This window comes from Phacochoerus africanus, chromosome 15 (assembly GCF_016906955.1).
Source record: "Phacochoerus africanus isolate WHEZ1 chromosome 15, ROS_Pafr_v1, whole genome shotgun sequence".
Classification (NCBI taxonomy): Eukaryota; Metazoa; Chordata; class Mammalia; order Artiodactyla; family Suidae; genus Phacochoerus; species Phacochoerus africanus.
The window spans coordinates 98,526,603-98,547,330 of record NC_062558.1 but is presented as its reverse complement, the minus strand read 5'-3'; the positions used below and the strand labels follow the sequence as shown (position 1 = coordinate 98,547,330).

Genomic DNA, 20,728 nt, shown 5'->3' with positions numbered 1-20,728 from the left:
CCTTCTTACACTTCAGATGGCTCTTTCCCCTGCATGATCTTATAGTATCATGCAGTAGTTATCTGGAAAATACTGGTTTAGAAAACATAAAATTTACATTATCCAAACCCTCCCCCATGTTTGTTAATATCAGCATGTTGCCCATGATCTCATCAGAAAAATCTTCAATTATTAAAAAGCTGTTAAACCTACAGTAGATAAAAGTTTTCTTAAGTTTTAATTTTCATTTGAAAGTTTAAATTTTATCACTGCAACAAATGCTGTCTGATGTTTCCTGTGAAGTGACAGATTCACTTTGTTCTTTTCTGAAAAATTATGTGCCAGATAGTCAAGTCTGAATAATCAGTTTGTAGTTACTGCCAAGTGTAAAATGATGCTCCATGAAAAAGTGGCTAATTCAGCTTGCAGCTCCAGTAATTACAAAGTGATTTTCCTTAAGAGAACTATTGCTCTTCAGTAAGTAGAAGTGTTCTATGTGTGCTTGTCATTTTGTCACATATAATATTTAAAAGATGTGTACTCAGGGGTTCAAACAATAAAATGAATAACTTGTTTCATCAAAACATTTTAAAATAAGATTGGAATTGCATTTTATTTTTTACTGTGATTATATGGCAAGAATATAATGACACCTAGTACACTTTGGTGTTACTACCTTAATTTGTGTTGAGGGGTCACCTTTGCTTTTGCACCATAGTACAACATAGTTGTTTCATGATAAGCCTGGATTCGAAAGGTTATCGCATACCAAATAGTTCAGGATCACCTGTGTTTGTTGCCAAGCACTCATATATTATCTTCTTTGATGGTTGGTTGATTCTGATACCAGGTGAATACATGCCCAGCAAGTCCAGCCATGACTGTAGATTAATTTATTTATTTGTAAGGCAAAAGTATAACTCTGTGCACAAGATTTTCCCTCATCTTTGTATGTGCAGTGCAGCCTTTAATTCAGCAAGGTACTGTATCATTGGAAGGAGGCAGTGCAGTAGTTTCTTTTACTGACTCCTTTAGCAGGCAGCCAGAAAAGTTAGCTCTACAAGCCTTATTTTTCTCTCATCTATTGTGTGGCTTCTCCAGTCAATGCAGTATGGACACTCATTCTGTCAGATGCTTCATTCACTTTTTCACTTCTACTTTGAAAAGGTGTAGCAAACAATTTGGTCTTTAAAAAACTTCATCATGTCTAAAAAGTCAATTTCTGAAAGTTCCCATTGTGGCTCAGCAGTAACGACCCCTACTAGCATTCATGAGGATGTGCGTTCAATCCCTGTTCTCCCTCAGTGGATTAAGAAATCAGCACTGCCTGTGAGCTGTTATATAGGGTCAGAGATGGGGCTTGGACCCTGTGTGGCACAGGCTGTAGTGCAGGCTGGCAGCCACAGCTCTGATTTGACCCCCAGCATGGGAACTTCCATATGCCACAAGTGTGGCTCTAAAAAGTAAAAAAAAAAAAAAAAAGTCAACTTCTTTTCCTTTAAATTTTGACTGATTAGGTTCAAAATGACATCATAACTATTTCATCATACACAAGGTAAATTATTATCATCTAAAATATTGAAGGAAAGTTAGATTTTTGTCATATTTTTATTTCTTATTTACATTGTCTCCAAATTTCTTTGGATTGGATTTATCCCATCCATGAGTCATAAAACTCTCTGATGCCTATCTTTTTTGTATTTTGCAGTGTCTTTAGATCTAGAAATTGGCATCTGTGGCTTGAGAATATGTTTTCTAATCTCCCCTCTTGAAGTAAATCCATGCTTAAACATAAGAAAATATACTTGTTTTTTTATATAGCTCTGAATGTTAATAATTATTACAAAATTGTAGAATTATGTTAGATAAAATTTTTTAAGTTAGATATATTTCTGAAAAAATATAAAATTATTATTGCAATACAAGATACCCAAATGTATTTAATTCCCGTTGACTTAGGGACAAGAAAATCTTCCAGAGTTCAAAAGAATGATTTATTGGATGATAAAGTTACAGAAATTATAGCGGCTATCTGAAAATTAACTAGCAAGAGCACAGTAGAAGCACTGCACCAATACTGAATTAATTTCTGTTCTTTACATGCTTATATCATAAACCTAGAACACATATGCATACATCCATTAAACATCAAAGTAATGAACTCCTGTAGCCTCCAGAGGATTCTACTGGACACATGTGAAAGAATAAATGTACGAAAGGTAAATTACAGCTCAGACTTTGTTTTGACTTCGAGGACCTCCTTGAAAGCATCTGGGGGAATCCCTTTGCCCCAGACCACATTCTGAGAAGTGCTGTTCTGTGTTGTTATGCTATTTTATAAATGCCCCAATTTTATTTCACACATGGCTGTAATACAGTTCTTTGTACTAAGTCCCCTCCACCACCACGTTAGTTGTTATTTTCATGTGGTAGGTTACCAAAAATAAAATTACTAAGACAGATTCAGAATATAGGACATCCAATAAGATAATTTTCTCAGTTTCTCCAAAAAAATCAATTTAATGGAGGGGGGAAGTTGGGAAGATGGTTATAGAATAAGAGAAACATAACAGCCAAGTGCAGTGTGTAAATTTTTACTGGATCCTGGTATGAAAAGAGGAAAACAAACAATAAAAAAACTTTTGGGAGTTCCCATTATGGCTTAGCAGGTTATGAACCTGACTATTATCCATGAGGATGTGGTTTGATCTCTCGCTTCACTCATTGAGTTAAGAATCCAACATTGCCATGCGCTGTGATGTAGGTTGCAGATGCGGCTTGGATCCTGCGTTGATGGGGCTGTAGTGTAGGCGAGCAGCTGTAGCTCTGATTTGACCCCCTGGGAACTTCCATATGCCTCAAATGTGTCCCTAAAAAGCAAAATAAAATAAAACAAATTTTTAAAAAAGAAACTTTTGAGCTATAGATAATGGAGTAGTTAGATAATATTATGGAATTGTAGTTAATTTTTCTTAGGATAATGGTATTATAGTTATTTATTTAAAAATGTTATTTTTAGGATCAGTATATTCAAATATTAGGGGTGAAGTTTCATGATATCTGCAACTTCCTTTAAATTTCATCAAAAATATATATAAATCTATTAATCTACATATAGAAAAATAGATGGATTGAAAATAGTAAAGCAAAAATGGTACAATGTTAACAGTTGCAAATCTAGATGGTAAGGATACGGGTGATTATTGAACCTTCTTTTCAGCCTTTCAGTTTGACATTTTTCACAGTAAAAAATTCATTAATAAACGAAGTCACCAAATCAAATGTTATTAATATTGATTCATTTCTAAATCATTATCTAAAAGAATATGGCATGGTTTTCAAAGTTACATGTCATTTTTTTTCTTTTTTTTAAATTGAAGTATAGTGGATTTACAATCTTGTGTTAGTTTCAGGTATACAGAAAAGGATTCAGTTATACATATATCTACATCTATATATATCTTTTTTCAGATTATTTTCCAGCATAGGTTATTACAAAATATTGAGTATCATTCCCTATGCTATACAATAAGTCCTCGTTGGTTATCCAGGCATTTTTATTTTTATTTATTAATTTATTTATTATTATTATTTTCATTACTTTTTAATAGTTATTTCCCCAATAAAATTTTTTTCTACTGTATACCATGGTGACCCAGTTACACACACCATGTACACATTCTATTTTTGCACATTATCTAGTCCATCGTAAGTGACTAGACATAGTTCCCAGTGCTACACAGCAGGATCTCATTGCTAATCCATTCCAAAGGCAATAATTTGTATCTATTAACCACAAGCTCCCCAATCACCCCACTCCCTCCCCCTCCTCCTTGGCAACCACAAGTCTATTCTGCAAGTCCGTGATTTTTTTTTCTATGGAAAGGTTCATTTGTGCCATATATTAGATTCCAGATATAAGCAATATCATATGGTATTTGTTTTTCTCTTTCTGACTTGCTTCACTCAGGATGAGTCTTTAGTTCCATTCATGTTGCTCCAAATGGCATTATTTTGTTCTTTTTTATGGCTGAGTAGTATTCCATGTGTATGTATACCACTTCTTCCTAATCCAATCATCTGTTAATGGACATTTGGGTTGTTTCCATGTCTTGGCTATTGTGAGTAGTGCTGCAATGAACATACAGGTGCATGTGTCTTTTTTAAGGAAAGTGTTGTCCTGATAGACGCCCAAGAGTGGGATTGCTGGGTCATATGGTAGATCTATGTATAGATCTCTAAGTTACCTCCATACTGATCTCCATAGTGGTTGTGCCAGCTTACATTCCCACCAACAGTGCAGGAGGGTTCCCTTTTCTCCATATCCTCTCCAGCATTTGTTATTTGTGGATGTATTAATGATGGCCATTCTGACTGGTGTGAGGTGGTATCTCATGGTAGTTTTGATTTGCATTTCTCTAAAATCAGGGATGTTGAGAATTTTTCCAGTGCTTGTTGTCCATCTGTACCTCTTCCTTGGAGAAATGTCTATTCAGGTCTTTTGCCCATTTGTCCATTGGTTGATTGGCTTTTTTGCCACTGAGTTGTATAAGTTGCTTGTATATTTTAGAGATTACGCCCTTGTCAGTTGCATCATTTGAAACGATTTTCTCCCATTCTGTAAGTTGTCTTTTTGGTTTCTTTTTGGTTTCCTTTGCTGTGCAAAAGCTTGTCAATTTGATTAGGTCCCATTGGTTTATTTTTGCTTTCATTTCTGTTTCTTTGGAAGACTGACCTGAGAAAATATTCATAAGGTTGATGCCAGAGAATGTTTTGCCTATGTTCTCTTCCAGGAGTTTGATGGTGTCTTGTCTTATATTTAAGTCTTTCAGCCATTTTGAGTTTATTTTTGTGCATGGTGTGAGGGTATGTTCTAGTTTCATGGATTTGCATGCAGCTGTCCAGGTTTCCCAGCAATGCTTGCTGAAAAGACTGTCTTTTTCCCATTTGATGTTCTTGCCTCCTTTGTCAAAGATTAATTGACCACAGGTGTCTGGGTTTATTTCTGGGTTCTCTATTCTGTTTCATTGGTCTGTATGTCTGTTTTGGTACCAGTACCACACTGTCTTGATGACTGTGGCTTTGTAATATTGCCTGAGGTCTGGGACAGTTATGCCTCCTGCTTGGTTTTTGTTCTTGAGAATTGCTGTAGCAATTCAGTGTCTGTTGTGGTTCCATATAAATTTTTGGATTGTTTGTCCTAGTTCTGTAAAAAATGTCATGGGTAATTTGATAGTGATTGCATTGAATCTGTATATTACTTTGGGTAGTATGGCCATTTTTACAATATGAATTTTTCCAACCCAGGAGCATGGAATATCTTTCCATTTTTTACATCTTCTTAAATTTCCTTGATTAATGTTTTCTAGTTCTCGGCATATAAGTCCTTTACCTCCTTGGTCAGGCGTATTCCCGGGTATTTGATTTTTTGGGGTGCAATTTTAAAAGGTATTGTAGTTTTATATTCCCTTTCTAATATTTCATTATTAGTATACAAAAATGCAACTGGGAGTTCCCATCGTGGCGCAGTGGTTAACAAATCCGACTAGGAACCATGAGGTTGTGGGTTCGGTCCCTGCCCTTGCTCAGTGGGTTAACGATCTGGCATTGCCGTGAGCTGTGGTGTAGGTTGCAGACGCGGCTCGGATCCCGCGTTGCTGTGGCTCTGGCGTAGGCCGGTGGCTACAGCTCCGATTCGACCCCTAGCCTGGGAACCTCCATATGCCGCGGGAGCGGCCCAAGAAATAGCAAAAAAAAAAAAAAAAAAAAAAGACGAAAAAAAAAAGAAAAATGCAACCGATTTCTGAATGTTAATCTTATATCCTGCTACTTTGCTGAATTTGTAGATCAGTTCAAGTAGTTTTTGGGTTGAGTCCTTAGGGTTTTCTATATATAGTATCATGTCATCTGCATACAGTGACAGTTTTACCTTTTCTCTTCCTATTTGGGTGCTTTTTATTTCTTTTGTTCACCTAATTGCTGTGGCTAGGATTTCCAGTACCATGTTGAATAACAGTGGTGAGAGTGGGCATCTTTGTGTTCTGCCAGATTTTAGTGGGAAAGCTTTCAGCTTTTCTCCATTGAGTATTATATTTGCTGTGGATTTGTCATAAATGACTTTGATTACGTTAAGGTATGTTCCCTCTGTACCCACTTTGGTTAAGAGTTTTTATCATGAATGGATGTTGGACTTTGTCAAATGCTTTTTCTACATCTATTGAGATGATCATGTGGTTTTTGACTTTTCTTTTGTTAATGTGTTGTATGATGTTGATTGATTTGCATATGATGAACCATCCTTGTGCACCTGGGATGAATCTCACCTGGTTGTGGTATATGATCTTTTTGATACGTTGTTGAATTTGGTTGGCTAAAATTTTGTTGAGAATTTTTGTGTCTCTATTCATCAAAGATATTGGCCTATAGTTTTCTTTTTTCTTTTTCTTTATTACTCAAAAGAATTTATTACATCTGTAGTTATATAATGATCATAACAAGCCAATTTCACAGGATTTCCATCCCATAACCCAAGCACATCCCCCCCACCCCCCAAACTGTCTCCTCTGGAGACCATAAGTTTTTCAGTGTCTGTGAGTCAGCATCTGTTCTGCAAAGAAGTTCAGTCTGTCATTATTTCCAATTCCACATGTCAGTGAAAGCATTTGATGTTGGTGTCTCATTGTACGGCTGACTTCACTTAGCATGATAGTTTCTAGGTCGATCTATGTTACTAAAAATGCTGGTATTTTATTTCTTTTAATGGATGAGAGATATTCCATTGTGTATATGTACCACATCTTCTTGATCCACGCCTCTGTCAATGGACATTTAGGTTGTTTCCATGTCTTGGCTATTGCAAATAGTGCTGCAATGAACATCGGAGTAAATGTGTCTTTGCAAGTCATGGTTTTCTCTGGATAGATGCCCAGGAGTGGGATTGCTAGGTCAAATGGTAGTTCTATTTTTAGTTTTCCGAGGAATCTCCATACTGTTTTCCACAGTGGTTGCACCAATTTACAATCCCACCAACAGTGTATGAGGCTTCCTTTTTCTCCACACCCTCTCTAGCACTTACTGTTTGTAGACTTTTTGATGATGGCCATTCTGGCTGGTGTAAGGTGGTACCTCAGAGTGGTTTTGATTTGCATTTCTCTAATAATGAGTGATGTTGAACATCTTTTCATGTGTTTTTTGGCCATCTGTGTGTCTTCTTTGGAGAACTGTCTGTTTAAATCTTCTGCCCATTTTTGGATGGGGTTGTTTGTTTTTTTGGTATGGAGCTGCAGAAGGTATTTATAAATTTTGGAGATGAATCCCTTGTCAGTTGATTCACTTGCAAAGATTTTCTCCCATTCTGTGGGTTTTCTTTTCATTTTGTTTAGGGTTTCCTTTGCTGTGCAGAAACTTTTAAGTTTAATTAAGTCCAATTTGTTTATTTTTGTTTTTATTGTCAATACTCTAAGAGGTGGATCTGAGAAGATGTTGCTGTCGTTTATGTCAGAGAGTGTTTGGCCTATGTTTTCCTCTAAGAGTTTTATAGTGTCTGGTCTTATATCTAGGTCTTTAATCCACTTGGAGTTTATTTTTGTGTATGGTGTTAGGGAGTGTTCTGATTTCATTCTTTTCCATGTGGCTGTACCGTTTTCCCGACAACACTTATTAAACAAGCTGTCCTTTCTCCATTGTATATCCTTTCCTACTTTGTCATGTATGAGTTGGCTGTAGGTGTGTGGGTTTAATTCTGGGCTTTCTATCCTGTTCCACTGATCTATATTTCTGTCTTTGTGCCAGTACCATATGGTTTTGATGACTGTTGCTTTGTAGTATAGTCTTAAGTCTGGGAGCCTGATTCCTCCAGCTACATTTTTGGCTATTCTGGGTCTTTTGTGCTTCCAAACAAACTTTAAAATATCTTGTTCAAGTTCTGTGAAAAATGTCCTTGGTAATTTGATAGGGATTGCTTTGAATCTGTAGATCACCTTAGGTAGTATAGTCATTGTGATAATATTAACTCTTCCAATCCATGAGCATGGTATGTCTTTCCATCTATTTGTGTCATCTTTGATTTCTTTCATCAGTGTCTTATAGTTTTCAGAGTACAGGTCTTTTGTCTCTTTAGGTAGGTTTACTCCTAGGTATTTTATTCTTTTGGATGTGATGGTAAACAGGATTGCTTCCCTAATTTCTCTTTCTAATCTTTCATGGTTAGTGTGTAGAAATGCTGTCAATTTCTGTGTATTAATTTTGTATCCTGTGACTTTGCCAAATTCATGGATGAGCTCTAACAGTTTTCTGGTAGAGTCTTTAGGATTCTCTAGGTATAGTATCATGTCATCTGCAAATAGTCATGGCTTTACTTCTTCCTTTCCAATCTGGATTCCTTTTATTTCTTTTACTTCTCTGATTGCCATGGCTAGGACTTCCAAAACTATGTTGAAGACTAGTGGCGAGAGGAGACATCCTTGTCTTGTTCCTGATCTCAGCAGGAATTCTTTCAGCTTTTCACCGTTGAGAATGATGTTTGCTGTGGGTTTGTCATATATGGCCTTTATTGTATTGTGGTAGGTTCCAGTTATGCCCACTTTCTGAAGGGTTTTTATCAGAAATGGGTGTTGGATTTTGTCAAAGGCTTTTTCCACATCTGTTGAGAGGATCATATGGTTTTTATTTTTCAGTTTGTTAATGTGGTGTATCACACTAATGGATTTGTGGATATTGAAGAACACTTGCATCCCTGGGATAAATCCCACTTGATCATGATGTACAATCCTTTTAATGTATTGTTGGATCAGTTTGCTAGTATTTTGTTGAGGATTTTTGCATCAATGTTCATCAGTGAAATAGGCCTATAGTTTTCTTTTTTGGTGGTATCTTTGTTTGGTTGTGTAGCTAGGGTGATGTTGGCATCATAGAATGTCTTTGAGAGTGTTCCTTCTTCTTCAACCTTTTGAAAAAATTTAAGGAGGATGGGTATAAGTTCCTCCTTGTATGTTTGGTAGAATTTGCCTGTGAAGCCATCTGGTCCTGGACTTTTATTTGTAGGGAGTGTTTTTATGACATCTTCAATTTCATTTCTGGTGATCAGTCTGTTCAGTTGATCTATTTCTTCTTGATATGGTTTTGGCAGGCTGTAAGTCTCTAGAAAGTTGTCCGTGTCTTCCCGATTGTCAACTTTGTTGGCATACAATTGTTCATAGTGTTCTCTCGTGGTTTTTTTGTATTTCTGTAGTATCCATTGTGACTTCTCCTTTTTCATTTCTGATTTTGTTTATTTGGGTTTTTTCTCTCCTCTTCTTGGTGAGTCTAGCCAGAGGGTTGTCAATTTTGTTTACCTTTTCAAAGAACCAGCTCTTTGTTTTATTGATTTCTTCAACGGTTTTTTGAATCTCTGTTTTATTGATTTCCTCTTTGATCTTTGATTTCCTTCCTTCTGCTGACTTTAGGTTTTATTTGTTCTTTTTCTAATTCATTTAGGTGATGGGTTAAGTTGTCAATTTGAGATTTTTCTTCCTTTTTGAGGAAGGCCTGTATTGCTATGAATTTCCCTCTGAGCACTGATTTTGCAGCATCCCATAGATTTTGAGTGAATGTGTCTTCATTATCATTTGTCTTAAGGTATTTTTTAATTTCCTTCTTGATTTCCTCATTGACCCACTGGTTTTTTAGTAGTATGTTGTTTAGTCTTCATGCAGTTAGTTTTTTTTCTCATTTCTTTTATTGTGGTTGATTTCTAATTTCATGCCATTGTGATCAGAGAAGATACTTGAAATAATTTCTGTATTCTTTAATTTGTTGAGGTTAGCTTTGTGCCCCAGTATGTGATCAATTCTTGAGATGTTTCATGTCCAGTTATTTTTAAATACTTTCATTGTGAAGTGTAGCTCAGCATGTGATTTAGCTCCACAGTCATTCAAATGGAAATTTTCATCCTTTCTTTATCCATACTAAGTGTTGTGACCTCGGGCAACCTCTCAAGATCCCAGTTGTCTTAGCTGTAAAACAATAATGGATGACAATAACAAAAGTTATTTGATAGGGCTGTTTAAAAAGAAAGTGTGCATTGTCTATAAATCCCTTAGTTCAGTCCGTGGCAAATAGAAAGTACTCAGATTTCGTCTTCTATTATTGTCATTACAAGTCCTTACTTTATTCAGTCAGAAAATCCAATGGAAAGCTCCAAACATTAAAACATCTCTATTATATTACATTCAAGCGTATTTTGTAAATTCATACCTACTGCAAGTCCTTAGGGAACAATATTGTTTTAATAGGTCTGTAAGAATTACTTGTAATTAGCATGTAAATTGTTAAGAGTTCTTTTTTTCATATTAGTGAAAATACTCTACTCTTTAAACATTTTATGGATGTTCATCCTTACAATTATTTTTGTTTAAAGTTTTCTCTTTTTTTTGAATTTTTTTTTGTCTTTTTAGTGCCACACATGCAGCATATGGAGGTTACCAGGCCAGGGGTCGAATCAGAGCTGAAGCTGTTGGCTTATGCCACAGCCACGAAATGCAGGATTCAAGCCAAGTCTGTGACCTACACCACAGCTCATGGAAATGCCGGATCCTTAACCCACTGAGTGAGGTCAGGGATCAAACCTGTGTCCTCATGGATACTAGTTGGTTTTGTTAACTGCTGAGCCTCAATGGGAACTCCTGCCTAAAATTTTCTAAATCAGAGACAACTTCATCTTGAGTTATCACATGTACAAATTAGTGAAGTCTCATGTCTTTTGATGTATTTGGAAAAATTCAAATAAATTTCATGGATGAAATTTCAAATTCTGAATACCCTTAATTGTTTTGTTTTCTTGGTGTTCAAATTATCAGTGGATTAATAATTCTCAGAAATTAATTACATGAAAGAACTTATCTAGTGTTTGGAGAAATAGAGATCTTAGGATTTTAAAGATAACTACAAAATGTTTTCAGTGTAATTTGTAAAAGTGAATACACTTACTTTTCAATTGATTTCTGTTTTGTTAAATCTAGAAGTGCTTAAATTATTTTTTTCTTTATTTTTTTTTCTACTGTACAGCATGGTGACCCAGTTACACATACGTGTACACATATACTATTTTCGCACATTATCATGCTCCATCATAAGTGACTAGACATAGTTCCCAGTGCTATACAGCAGGATCTCATTGCTTAGATGTGCTTAAATTATTATGGAGAATTTTTCAGTGTTTCTTCTTTTAAAAACATCCTTAATTTTTATTAGTAACAAATGCTGCTGAATGTTCTGAATGTTTTAAAATTGTACAAGATCAGGATATATATATATATATATATATATATATATATATATATATATATCCTGTTTTAAAACTGTGAAAGATCAGGATATATCCTGATTTTTGACAAATATATATATATATGTATGTGTGTGTATATATATATATATATATATATATCTCCTGATCTTTTACAATTTTAAAACATTCAAAACACACACACATATATATACACACACACAATGGAATGTTATTGTATAACATACAGTAATATATTAGAAAGAAGGAAATCCCACCTTTTGCATTTTCAATATCATGGATAACCTTGAGTGTATGATGTTAAGTGGACTAAGTCAGATAGAGAGAGACAAATACTGTGTGACATCACTTATATGTGGAATCTAAATTAAAAGCTAAATTCATACAAACAGAGTAGAACAGTGTTTGCCAAGGGATGGTAAAATAGGGGAAATAGGTTACAAACTTTCAGCTTGTAAAGATACTTGATAACACCATATCATATAGTTAAAATTTGCCAAGAAAGTGGAACTTAAATGTCTCAAGCACACACATAAGAATAAACATGTGAGGTGATAGATATGTTAACTATATTAACTACATGGAAGGAATCTTTTCACAATGTACACTTTCAATGTCTTATGATTTTGTTGATTATCCCTCAAAAAAGCTGAAAAAATTAAAAATAAATACAATTATGAAGGACAATTTATTAAAACACCCTCCTAAAACCTAATGTTATTATTTTTATAGTGTGTTATGTGATCGAGCAAAAATTAATTCTTTTCTCATGGATAAGAAATGCTTGTGAAAATGAAAGTATGGTACAGTAGCTTGACATAGACTTAGCCTAGAAGTAATTGGGCTATCTAAAAAGGGAGCCAATTATAATAAAATGAGAAAAACTCAGTTGTAGTTTGTGTTTTCCATAAATACCCACTGGGATAGAAACATTCTAATTATTCTAACATCTCACAAGAAATAGAAATGTAGATCATTAAAAGAACAGGGAAGGACTAGATTTTTCAACCTGTGTAACTCATGGAAACAGCTTCCTCCCTCTTCCTCTGCCTCATTCTGTGATATGTTCCATCCAGCTGCTGAAATAGACTACCTTCTGGAAATTAAAGCTCACATGGCTCAGACCACAGCAGTAAATCTGGTGGAACAGATGGTCCTGGGTGAATTGTTATACCTCTGCATAAAAGCTTAGGGTTTTATCAATAGGCTTTACACCAAGTAATGGGAATCAGAGTGACAAATTAACAGTAAGACTTTCATGCTTATGTCCAAACAGTATTTTATAGCTTCTCTTGTTGTGTCACTCTAATCGAGCCAGAACTATTCTCTAAGTCAAATGTCAAACACACAAATGTGTGTGCATTCATTTATAATCTTTTTTCTATTCAAGCACTAAGATAGGGTCAAAGGAGAATTTAACTTCACATCCCAGTTAGATTTTTCTAGCAGAGTGGATTTTCAAGCACTTTATGTTCATGAGTGTCTTTTCTTTTAAAGTCATTACCATTATCCATATAAAATAATTTGTATTGGTTTGTGTATTCCATTTGTTTAGTACTTCCATTTGTTGGTCAGTGAGTTTCCCTAATAAGAGGATGAGAAGACATTTTTCAGTGTCTGCTATGAGTCTGTCTTTCCTCCATTCTATGTGATCTGATCTCTGTAACTGTCCTGGGAAACTTTCCTACATCCACATGCTCATAACTTTCTTTACCACATGCTCCTGAGTTGTTATTAGCACATCACTGAAAATACAGGGATTGAACAATATAGATGCAGTTCTTATTTTTTGTGGAGTTTGATCTTAACAGTGAAGACACCCAGTAACAAATATCTGATTAATTATTTAATTACAGTTGCAGGAAGGGATAAAAGAGATCATAGCATGACCTGACCTATCTGGGGAGAGGTTGGGGAGAGTAGGAAGCTTCTAGTGGTGTTGAATGAATGCTTGCAAAGCTGAATATGTCATCAACCCTGTTCTGTCCTAAAGAATGGGTGGAAGTCAGCCTGTAGAAAGGAGTGTGTGTGTGTTACATGTCTGTGTGTATGTGTGTGTGTAGGACTACGTAGAGATGGTGATGGAACTGGAAGAAATCTGGTAACAGCAGGCTGACAGAGGGGAGAGTGGTTTTTTCCCCATCATAGCTGAGGCATCCAAGGTCACACAGGAAATATAAGTGGATTTGAACTCAGTTCTTTCCAACCTCCAATCCTTTTAGCACATCATGCTTTTTCTCTGTTGGTCATCAAATTGTGCTTCACTTATTACCTTGATCTTCATCTGCAGATTCTTTGTCATGAAATGCTTTTGCATTTTTATTCAGCTAAACTGCTGTTTTATTTATAAAAGTAAGTTGCTGTGCATGCCTTCAGCATCATCTCTGTCTTGTTTTTCAGCGTTCCAACGTTCCAGAGCCTTCCTGAAGAGATCCTTAGTAAGCTTGCTGACGTCCTTGAAGAGGTAATTGTTTTTAGCCCTTGAACTTTTTGAGATGGAACTCAGCCCATCACAGCTGTGCAATGACAAGTCACAAAGTGCAGAGAGACCTTTTAAATTTTTCTGAGATGTGGGATGAGCTATATATTTGTCTTCAAATGCAAAACAGCTCAGCACATCTGACATTTATAAACAGTTAGAAGTGTGCAAATCAACTTAAGTATAGAGAGAAGATAACTTTTCACTGTGGCAAACAATATTACTTTGACTTCTAAGAATAGGAAGTAACACATTTCTCTTGTTTCATTCAGTGTAAAGCAAGAGTGTAGTAACTGGCACTCTAAAGCTTTAGATTAGTAAATTTACAACAGGAATTACCATTTGGGTACATGGGTACATATTTTATTAGCATCCGAGTATATTTTACACACATAATTGTATATCTGAATATGAGTGTGTTGCTGTTACTTCTTTTGCTCTGAACCTATAAAGCACAGGAAATGTTGAAACAGAACATAGGCGACTTACATAAGCAATGTCTTAAGTGAGCAAAAGAGGATAGGGTCCCTGCTGCCTACAGAGACAGGGAAGGCAGAGTATTTGGGTACACATGCAGGCAGGGGGTTAATGGGGTGATTGGCACTCTGGAAAACCAATGGATATCTTCTCTTTTCTCAGAGACTAGAAATTAGGGTCATCAACTGAGGATAAGGATGGGGTAGAGATTTGAGAGGTTTGAAGATGGAGGATAAGATATGAGAAAAATGGAAGAGGGGGTGGACTAAAAAAGACAGTATGAGTAGCAGTCATCATTCAGGTCCTATTTAATGGTATTAATCCCAAATCTCAGTTAAAGAGGCAAAAAGAGTTTATTTAAGACCTGCAATAGAGAGAGAAACTCCACTTAGCTAGAATAAAAGGTGGGAGGATTTTTCAGCAATGGAGGGAGCTGGAGGAAAAGTAGTCCATTGGGGGAGTTTGGTCAACATGACTGGGTCAGCAATATTTGCTTCTTGTCCCTTCTGAAGCTAGGCTCCTGTTTTCCCACAGAGACTGGGAGATAGAGGCACTATCTTCTTCTTGATTACATTTCTAAGGAATGATTGAAAGGTCCTTGAGAAAGACATCCCTGAACTATAAGATGGGCAGCAGCCTGGAAGAAGATTTGCATCTCAAACAGGCAAATTAAGAATTTACCCTTGAAAACTGTCTATAGTAAATGAGAGATCAAGAGGCTAGAGTGAGAGAGAGGCCTGTCTTAAGTTTAGCCAAAGTGAGGGACCTGTTAAGTATGTCCTGGTGGCCAGCCCATCTGGTTGTGTGGGGTTTTTTCAGCCCCATTTGTTTGCCTGAATTCGAGTTCCAAGTAGACAGAGAATGAGATTTAACCAGGACTGGTATTTTGCCAAGAAGAGATGAGTGGTTGAAAGAGGGGCTAGGGAGCTGAGGAAATGTGTGAAGGAGAGATTATAGGGATTGACCCTTGAATTTAGATTAGGGAAGAAGGAGGGGAACACTGGAAGGACCAAAGGCCAGTGAGCGATTGCAGGACCAATGGATTTTGGTCTCAGGAGGCTGAGGCATTTTTGGAGTTGTGCTATAATAGGGATGAACTGGAAAGATTATGAAAATCATTTTTGTCTCTAGATACTAACTATTCCAGTAATTTCTATGATCCTTAGAACTTCAGAGGTTTATATCCACATTTTAATTTAGTCTTATTGAAGCAAGCTTTCCTATGAGTCTCCTTCATCTTATAGGTGAACACAAAGCAGAGCAGAAGTCACATTTGATTCCTAAGTTCAAGTATAAAAAATTCATGAGAAAAAAATACTGGCTGCATTTCTCTCTGGATGTGCCAACTTCTGTTCTTGCAACCTCTGCACATGTGAAAGTGCTTTTCCCAGGCCTTTTGCTTGTTGCTTTCCTTGTTGAATACACCGATGAACTCTCTGACCTTCTTTTTCTTTTCTTTTTTTTTTTTTAAACAAAATGAACTAACGTACAAATTTACTGGCCCCAATTAGTCCCGTCCAAAATATACAAAATCAAGTTCCATGAAGTCCTTTAATCATTTTCTTTCTTTTCCACAGCTGTGGAAGCATTTGCTGCGTTTTGCAAAACAATAGCCATAGCTCTATAAATAATTCTGACAAATAAATATTTTTGTATTTTATATCAGATTTTCTAATCAGAAGATGCCTTAATTTATGTTATACAAGCCACAGTACAGTCTATAGCAATGCTGCATGAAAATAGAAACAGATGATTAAGTGCCCACACATTTGTTTTGAAGACATACAAATGAAGTAAACAGACAAAATATGAAGTAGACATATGAATATACTACCCAATGCATGAAAGTGTTCAGCTCAAGTTGAACAAACAAGCACAGTGAGAAATTAGATTAAATTATGTATCAGATAGTGAAGCAAATTTAGAAGAACAAAAGCAATACCAGTGTCACATAACATTAAAGGGAAATGTGCTTGCATAATAATTGAGCTGTCTTTCTTCCTACAATATCCACAAGAAAATGAAAGAATCCCAGATTATTTTGAAAAGAGAGCAGTATAATCATTGCATTTAACCAAGATGTTTACAACCTTGTTTGTTTAGCAGATATTTGTGGAACACCTGCCATGTGCCAGGAATTGTTCCAAACTGGGGATTCAGGGTACTGTCCTCCCAAAGCATATGTTCCAGTGGAAGGTACGGATGAGGAGTAAGGAAAATCGCACCAAAATAACATTTAGCGAGATGGCCACTTGATAGAAAAAGAAAGACCTCTCTGAGGAGTTTGTTTTTTTTTGTTTTTTTTTTTTTTTAAAGCTGAGATCTAAGTGCAGATATGGGGCAGAGAGAACATAAGGTCGTAAAGTAGGAATGAGTTTGCTCTCCTTAAGGAGCAGAAGAAGGGTTAATAGTGAGGTAAGATGAAGCTAGAGAAAAATAGGCAAGACCAGATGGCAGAGGGCTTTGCTGGCTGTAACAAGGAGTTTGTTTTTTCTAAGTGCAATGGGAAAACTTGGAGGGTTCTAAGTCATAAAATGACATGATCTGAGTTATGTTTTAATGATATCTCTCTGGCTTGTGTGAGAAGAATGGATTATAGAGGCCCAGACCAATTGTTTTGACAAAATAGCATAGGTAAGAATAAATGTGTATGGATTTATCTTCTTAATGACTGTTTCATTTCCAGTATTCATAAGGGGGAGTAATGAAAGGATAAGGAGAGGGAAGGCAAGGACTAAGAGAAAAAAATGTAACCAGATAGAGGAATGAACATAATGTTATTGGTAAAGATATTTAGGAGCGTGCATGTAGCTGAAGGACAAATATATGATACTTGGGACATGCTATTCTAGAGCTGAAAAAGAAACCATTATATGAGTCATTTCTGCCATTGCCCACCCCAGCCTCCACTTACCCCTTCCTAATTTCTAGTGTGGATGTACCCATTTATGTGTTCCTCCCTATGGGATTATGAAACAGAAACAAATATCCTTATTCTTTGTGTAGCAGTTTAGTACCCCTTTCTTTTCCTTTCTTTTGTATTACATTGTAGAAATATTTCCTTTGTATATTGAATCTCTCATGCCATTTTCAGAAACAGGGAAGTTTTCTCTAGTTCCTTGAGAAATTGTGTTTACACATAGATATAAAGAGGTTCTTGGCCAAAGGTCTATCCAGATCAAGAACAATAATTTCAACATTTTCCTAGGTTGTGTTTCACAAGTTGAAATTATTGTGATTCTCTAATTATTCACCTTCATTCTCACTGTAGTATGTTCTTTTCATCTCAGAGCTGCCTGAAATTGTCTTAATAAATACCAAAGAGCATTTTATGAACTTCACATTTAGTTTGCTAGAGAAGCCATTTTATAGTTTGTAAAATAAATTATAAGAGAATTTTAAGGCATGTGTAGCAAATAGCAAGGTCTTACTTTATAAACTGGTTTCATTAACCTCTATACTTTCCTATGTACTACTCTGAAAACTATATTGAATGAATTAGTCAAATATTGGAATCTCTTCTGAAAACTGAGGAAGTGCTTATGGATAAATGAAAAGAACAGTGAAATTATTAAAAAAAGTGATCTAATCCAGTTTTTTCTTACTACAGCAACCTAACACACTTTCCTTCTTCCTTTATGTATACATAATTAGTCTCTAAAGATGAATTACATTGTTCAGATGGATGGAACAACCCATAGCTAATCTCCACTTGAGAAATAGCTCCCTTCAATGATTACCTACCCAAACACAATGGAAAAAAGTCACTGTAAATAAACTCAATGTCTAATATATATCCATCTATCAGGACTGAAGTGAAGTCTTTTTTAAAAAATGACAAAAACTGTCTTATAAAGATGAAGAACAGAGATTAACCTATTATCATGTCACAAAGAAACTTGAACATTAATTTGGGAAGGAGATATGTTTTCACAAATAAGGGTGAAAATATTTACATAACTCGAGGAAAACTGTATTTTAATGAAAATGTCAGATTAAAGAACCAAATTAAGCCAACAAAATTCACTGGTATAGCTTATTTTTCCTTTGTATTAATAGAAGTGGGGCACAGATGCTATATTTAAATCTCCTGCTTTTTAAATGGAAAATAAAACATATGAGAACCACTTCTTTGTTTATATTGAAATCTGTTTCATGTCCAGTTCTCTCATTAAAATACTGGATTTGGTTGTCCTAGAATAAAAAAAAAAACCTCTGCTTCACCAGCTTATCAAGAGCTCTCTACCTCTGGGCTTGCAACTTTTATGATTGGATCTTAGACACATTTGAGCTTAAATAATGGACTGTTCCAGTTTGTGACCCTGGATGGGGCATTTATTTATGTTTTCTGGGTTTGGGGATATTTATACTATTATGGTCTGACAAGATTTTAGACGAATAACATTCCTCAGACTTTTTAAATTAGTAAGAGGGACATGATGAGAAAATTAGGAAAAAAAAAAAAAGACAAGGAGAGGAAGCTGTTTTCATCTTACCATTGCTTGACATGGTAAGAAGCAAATACTGTATTACAGTCCACGGACTGTATTTCCATCATTGGAAAAGGGGGTTAATGTAACACAGGCACTGTTCCTTCCTGCAGAGTCCCCCAGGGCTAATTAAGTATGTGGTGTTTTTGCTGTTCAACTGTTCCTTGGTGTTACCATGTCACGTTGACATCTTGCCAGATTCCCTTGCATCCTCTCCAGTTGCGAGTAACACAAGTGGAAAGTCCTGCATTTAGTTGAGTTATTGGATTGTTATAAAACTCTCTCTTTTTATCATTCTTAATGCCTAGAATGTCTGGGAAGGAAACCGAAGGGGTAGATGGGAACATTGTTAATTCCTTTCAAAATATGTTGTTATGGCTAAACTTTTTCTTCCCTTCCTTTAGGTTTGGCTCTTGTTATTCAAAGCCAAGCTGTAGCGACTTTAAAGAACTATTCATTTACCCAGTTGCTTTGGCCTGAAGGATTCTGAATTTGGAGAATTAGTGATCTTGCTTAGATTTCTCTGGTTCCTTTTGGGTGTTCCCATCTATGGGACAGTTGGCTGCTTCTGAAGGAGAACTAAATAGAAAGGGTGCATGTGTTTTGTGTCAGGGTATACGATTAAAATGTAAAGACAAACTCAGTTTAATAGTTATATTTGCACATGTAATTATTTTGTAGAAGTAAATGTAGAAAGGGAGAATATACTTGCAAATCATATATGATAGGGGAATTGTATTAGTCAGAGTTCTCCAGAGAAAATAGAACCAATAGGATGTGTCTGCATACATAGAGATTTATTTTAAGGAGTTGGCTTTTGTGACTATGGCGGCTGGCAAGTTCAAAACCTGTAGGTTGTACTGGAGACCACAGAAGAGCTAATGTTGCTGTTCAAGTCCTTTGGCCATCTGTCAGCAGAATTCCTTCTTGCTTGGGGAAGGTCAGTCTTTGTTCTATTAAGATCTCCCTTTGATTAGATGAGGGCCACCCACATTATGGAGCATAATCTAGTTTACTCAAAATCCATTGATTTAAATATTAATTTTGTCTCATCAAAGTCCACTAATTTAAACGTTAATCTTATCACACACACAAAAACTTAGAATAAGTTTTGACTAAATATATGGGCACTATAGCCTGGCTAAGCTGACACATAAAATTAAACATCTCAAGACTTATATCTAAAATATATAAAGAATACTTACAACCCACTAATAAAATAATAAATGGTTCAGTGAGCAAATAACTTGAAAAGATATTTTTCCAAAGGGGATATACAAAAAGCCAGTAAGCACATGTTCAATGTTAATAGTCATGAGGGAAATGAAAATTGAAACCATGATTATGCGTCTCTAGGATGGCTAGAATAAAAGACAGGCAATGACAAGTGTGGGTGAGGATGTGGAGAAATTACAACTCTAGTGTGTTGCTAGTAGGATTGTAAAATGGTAACAGCTTCTCTGAAAAATGGTTTGACAGCTCTTCAAAATGTTAAATATAGGGTTACCCTATGACCCAGAAATTCTCCTAGGTGTTTACTCAAAAGAATTGAAAACATCTGTCCACATAAAAACTAGTACACGCATGTTCATAGCAGCATTATTCATAAGAGCCAAACACTAGAAACAACCTAAATGTCCATCAGCAGATGAATGGATAAATAAAATGTGTTATGCTCCTACGATGGAATACTATTTGGCTATAAAAGGAGGGAAGTACTCATATATGTTATAACAAGGATGTTCTTGAAAAAGTAAAATGCTACATATGTGAATCTAGAATCTATGATATATGAATCTATTGATATGAAATGTCCAGAACAGGCACATCTATAAAGGTAGAAAATGGATTAATGGTTACTAGGGTTGAGAGGAGAGGATGAGGGGGAATAAGGAGTGACTTATGATGAGTATGACTTTTTTTGGGGAGAATGGAAATATTCTGAAATTAGATTCTAGTGATAGTTGCACAAGTTTTTGAATATACTAAAAACCATTAAACTGCATGCTTTAGATGGGTGAA

The 20,728-nt window shown here is 35.7% G+C and overlaps 1 protein-coding gene across 1 annotated transcript in view; it reads left to right on the top strand.

Annotated features, from left to right (window-relative positions):
* PRKG1 (protein kinase cGMP-dependent 1) overlaps positions 1–20,728 on the top strand; it is a 1,143,802-nt gene that overhangs the window by 798,303 nt on the left and 324,771 nt on the right. Inside the window, exon 5 of the mRNA XM_047759865.1 lies at positions 13,661–13,724. Coding sequence (XP_047615821.1) covers positions 13,661–13,724 — 64 coding nt within the window. The remainder of the gene's footprint in view (positions 1–13,660; positions 13,725–20,728) is intronic.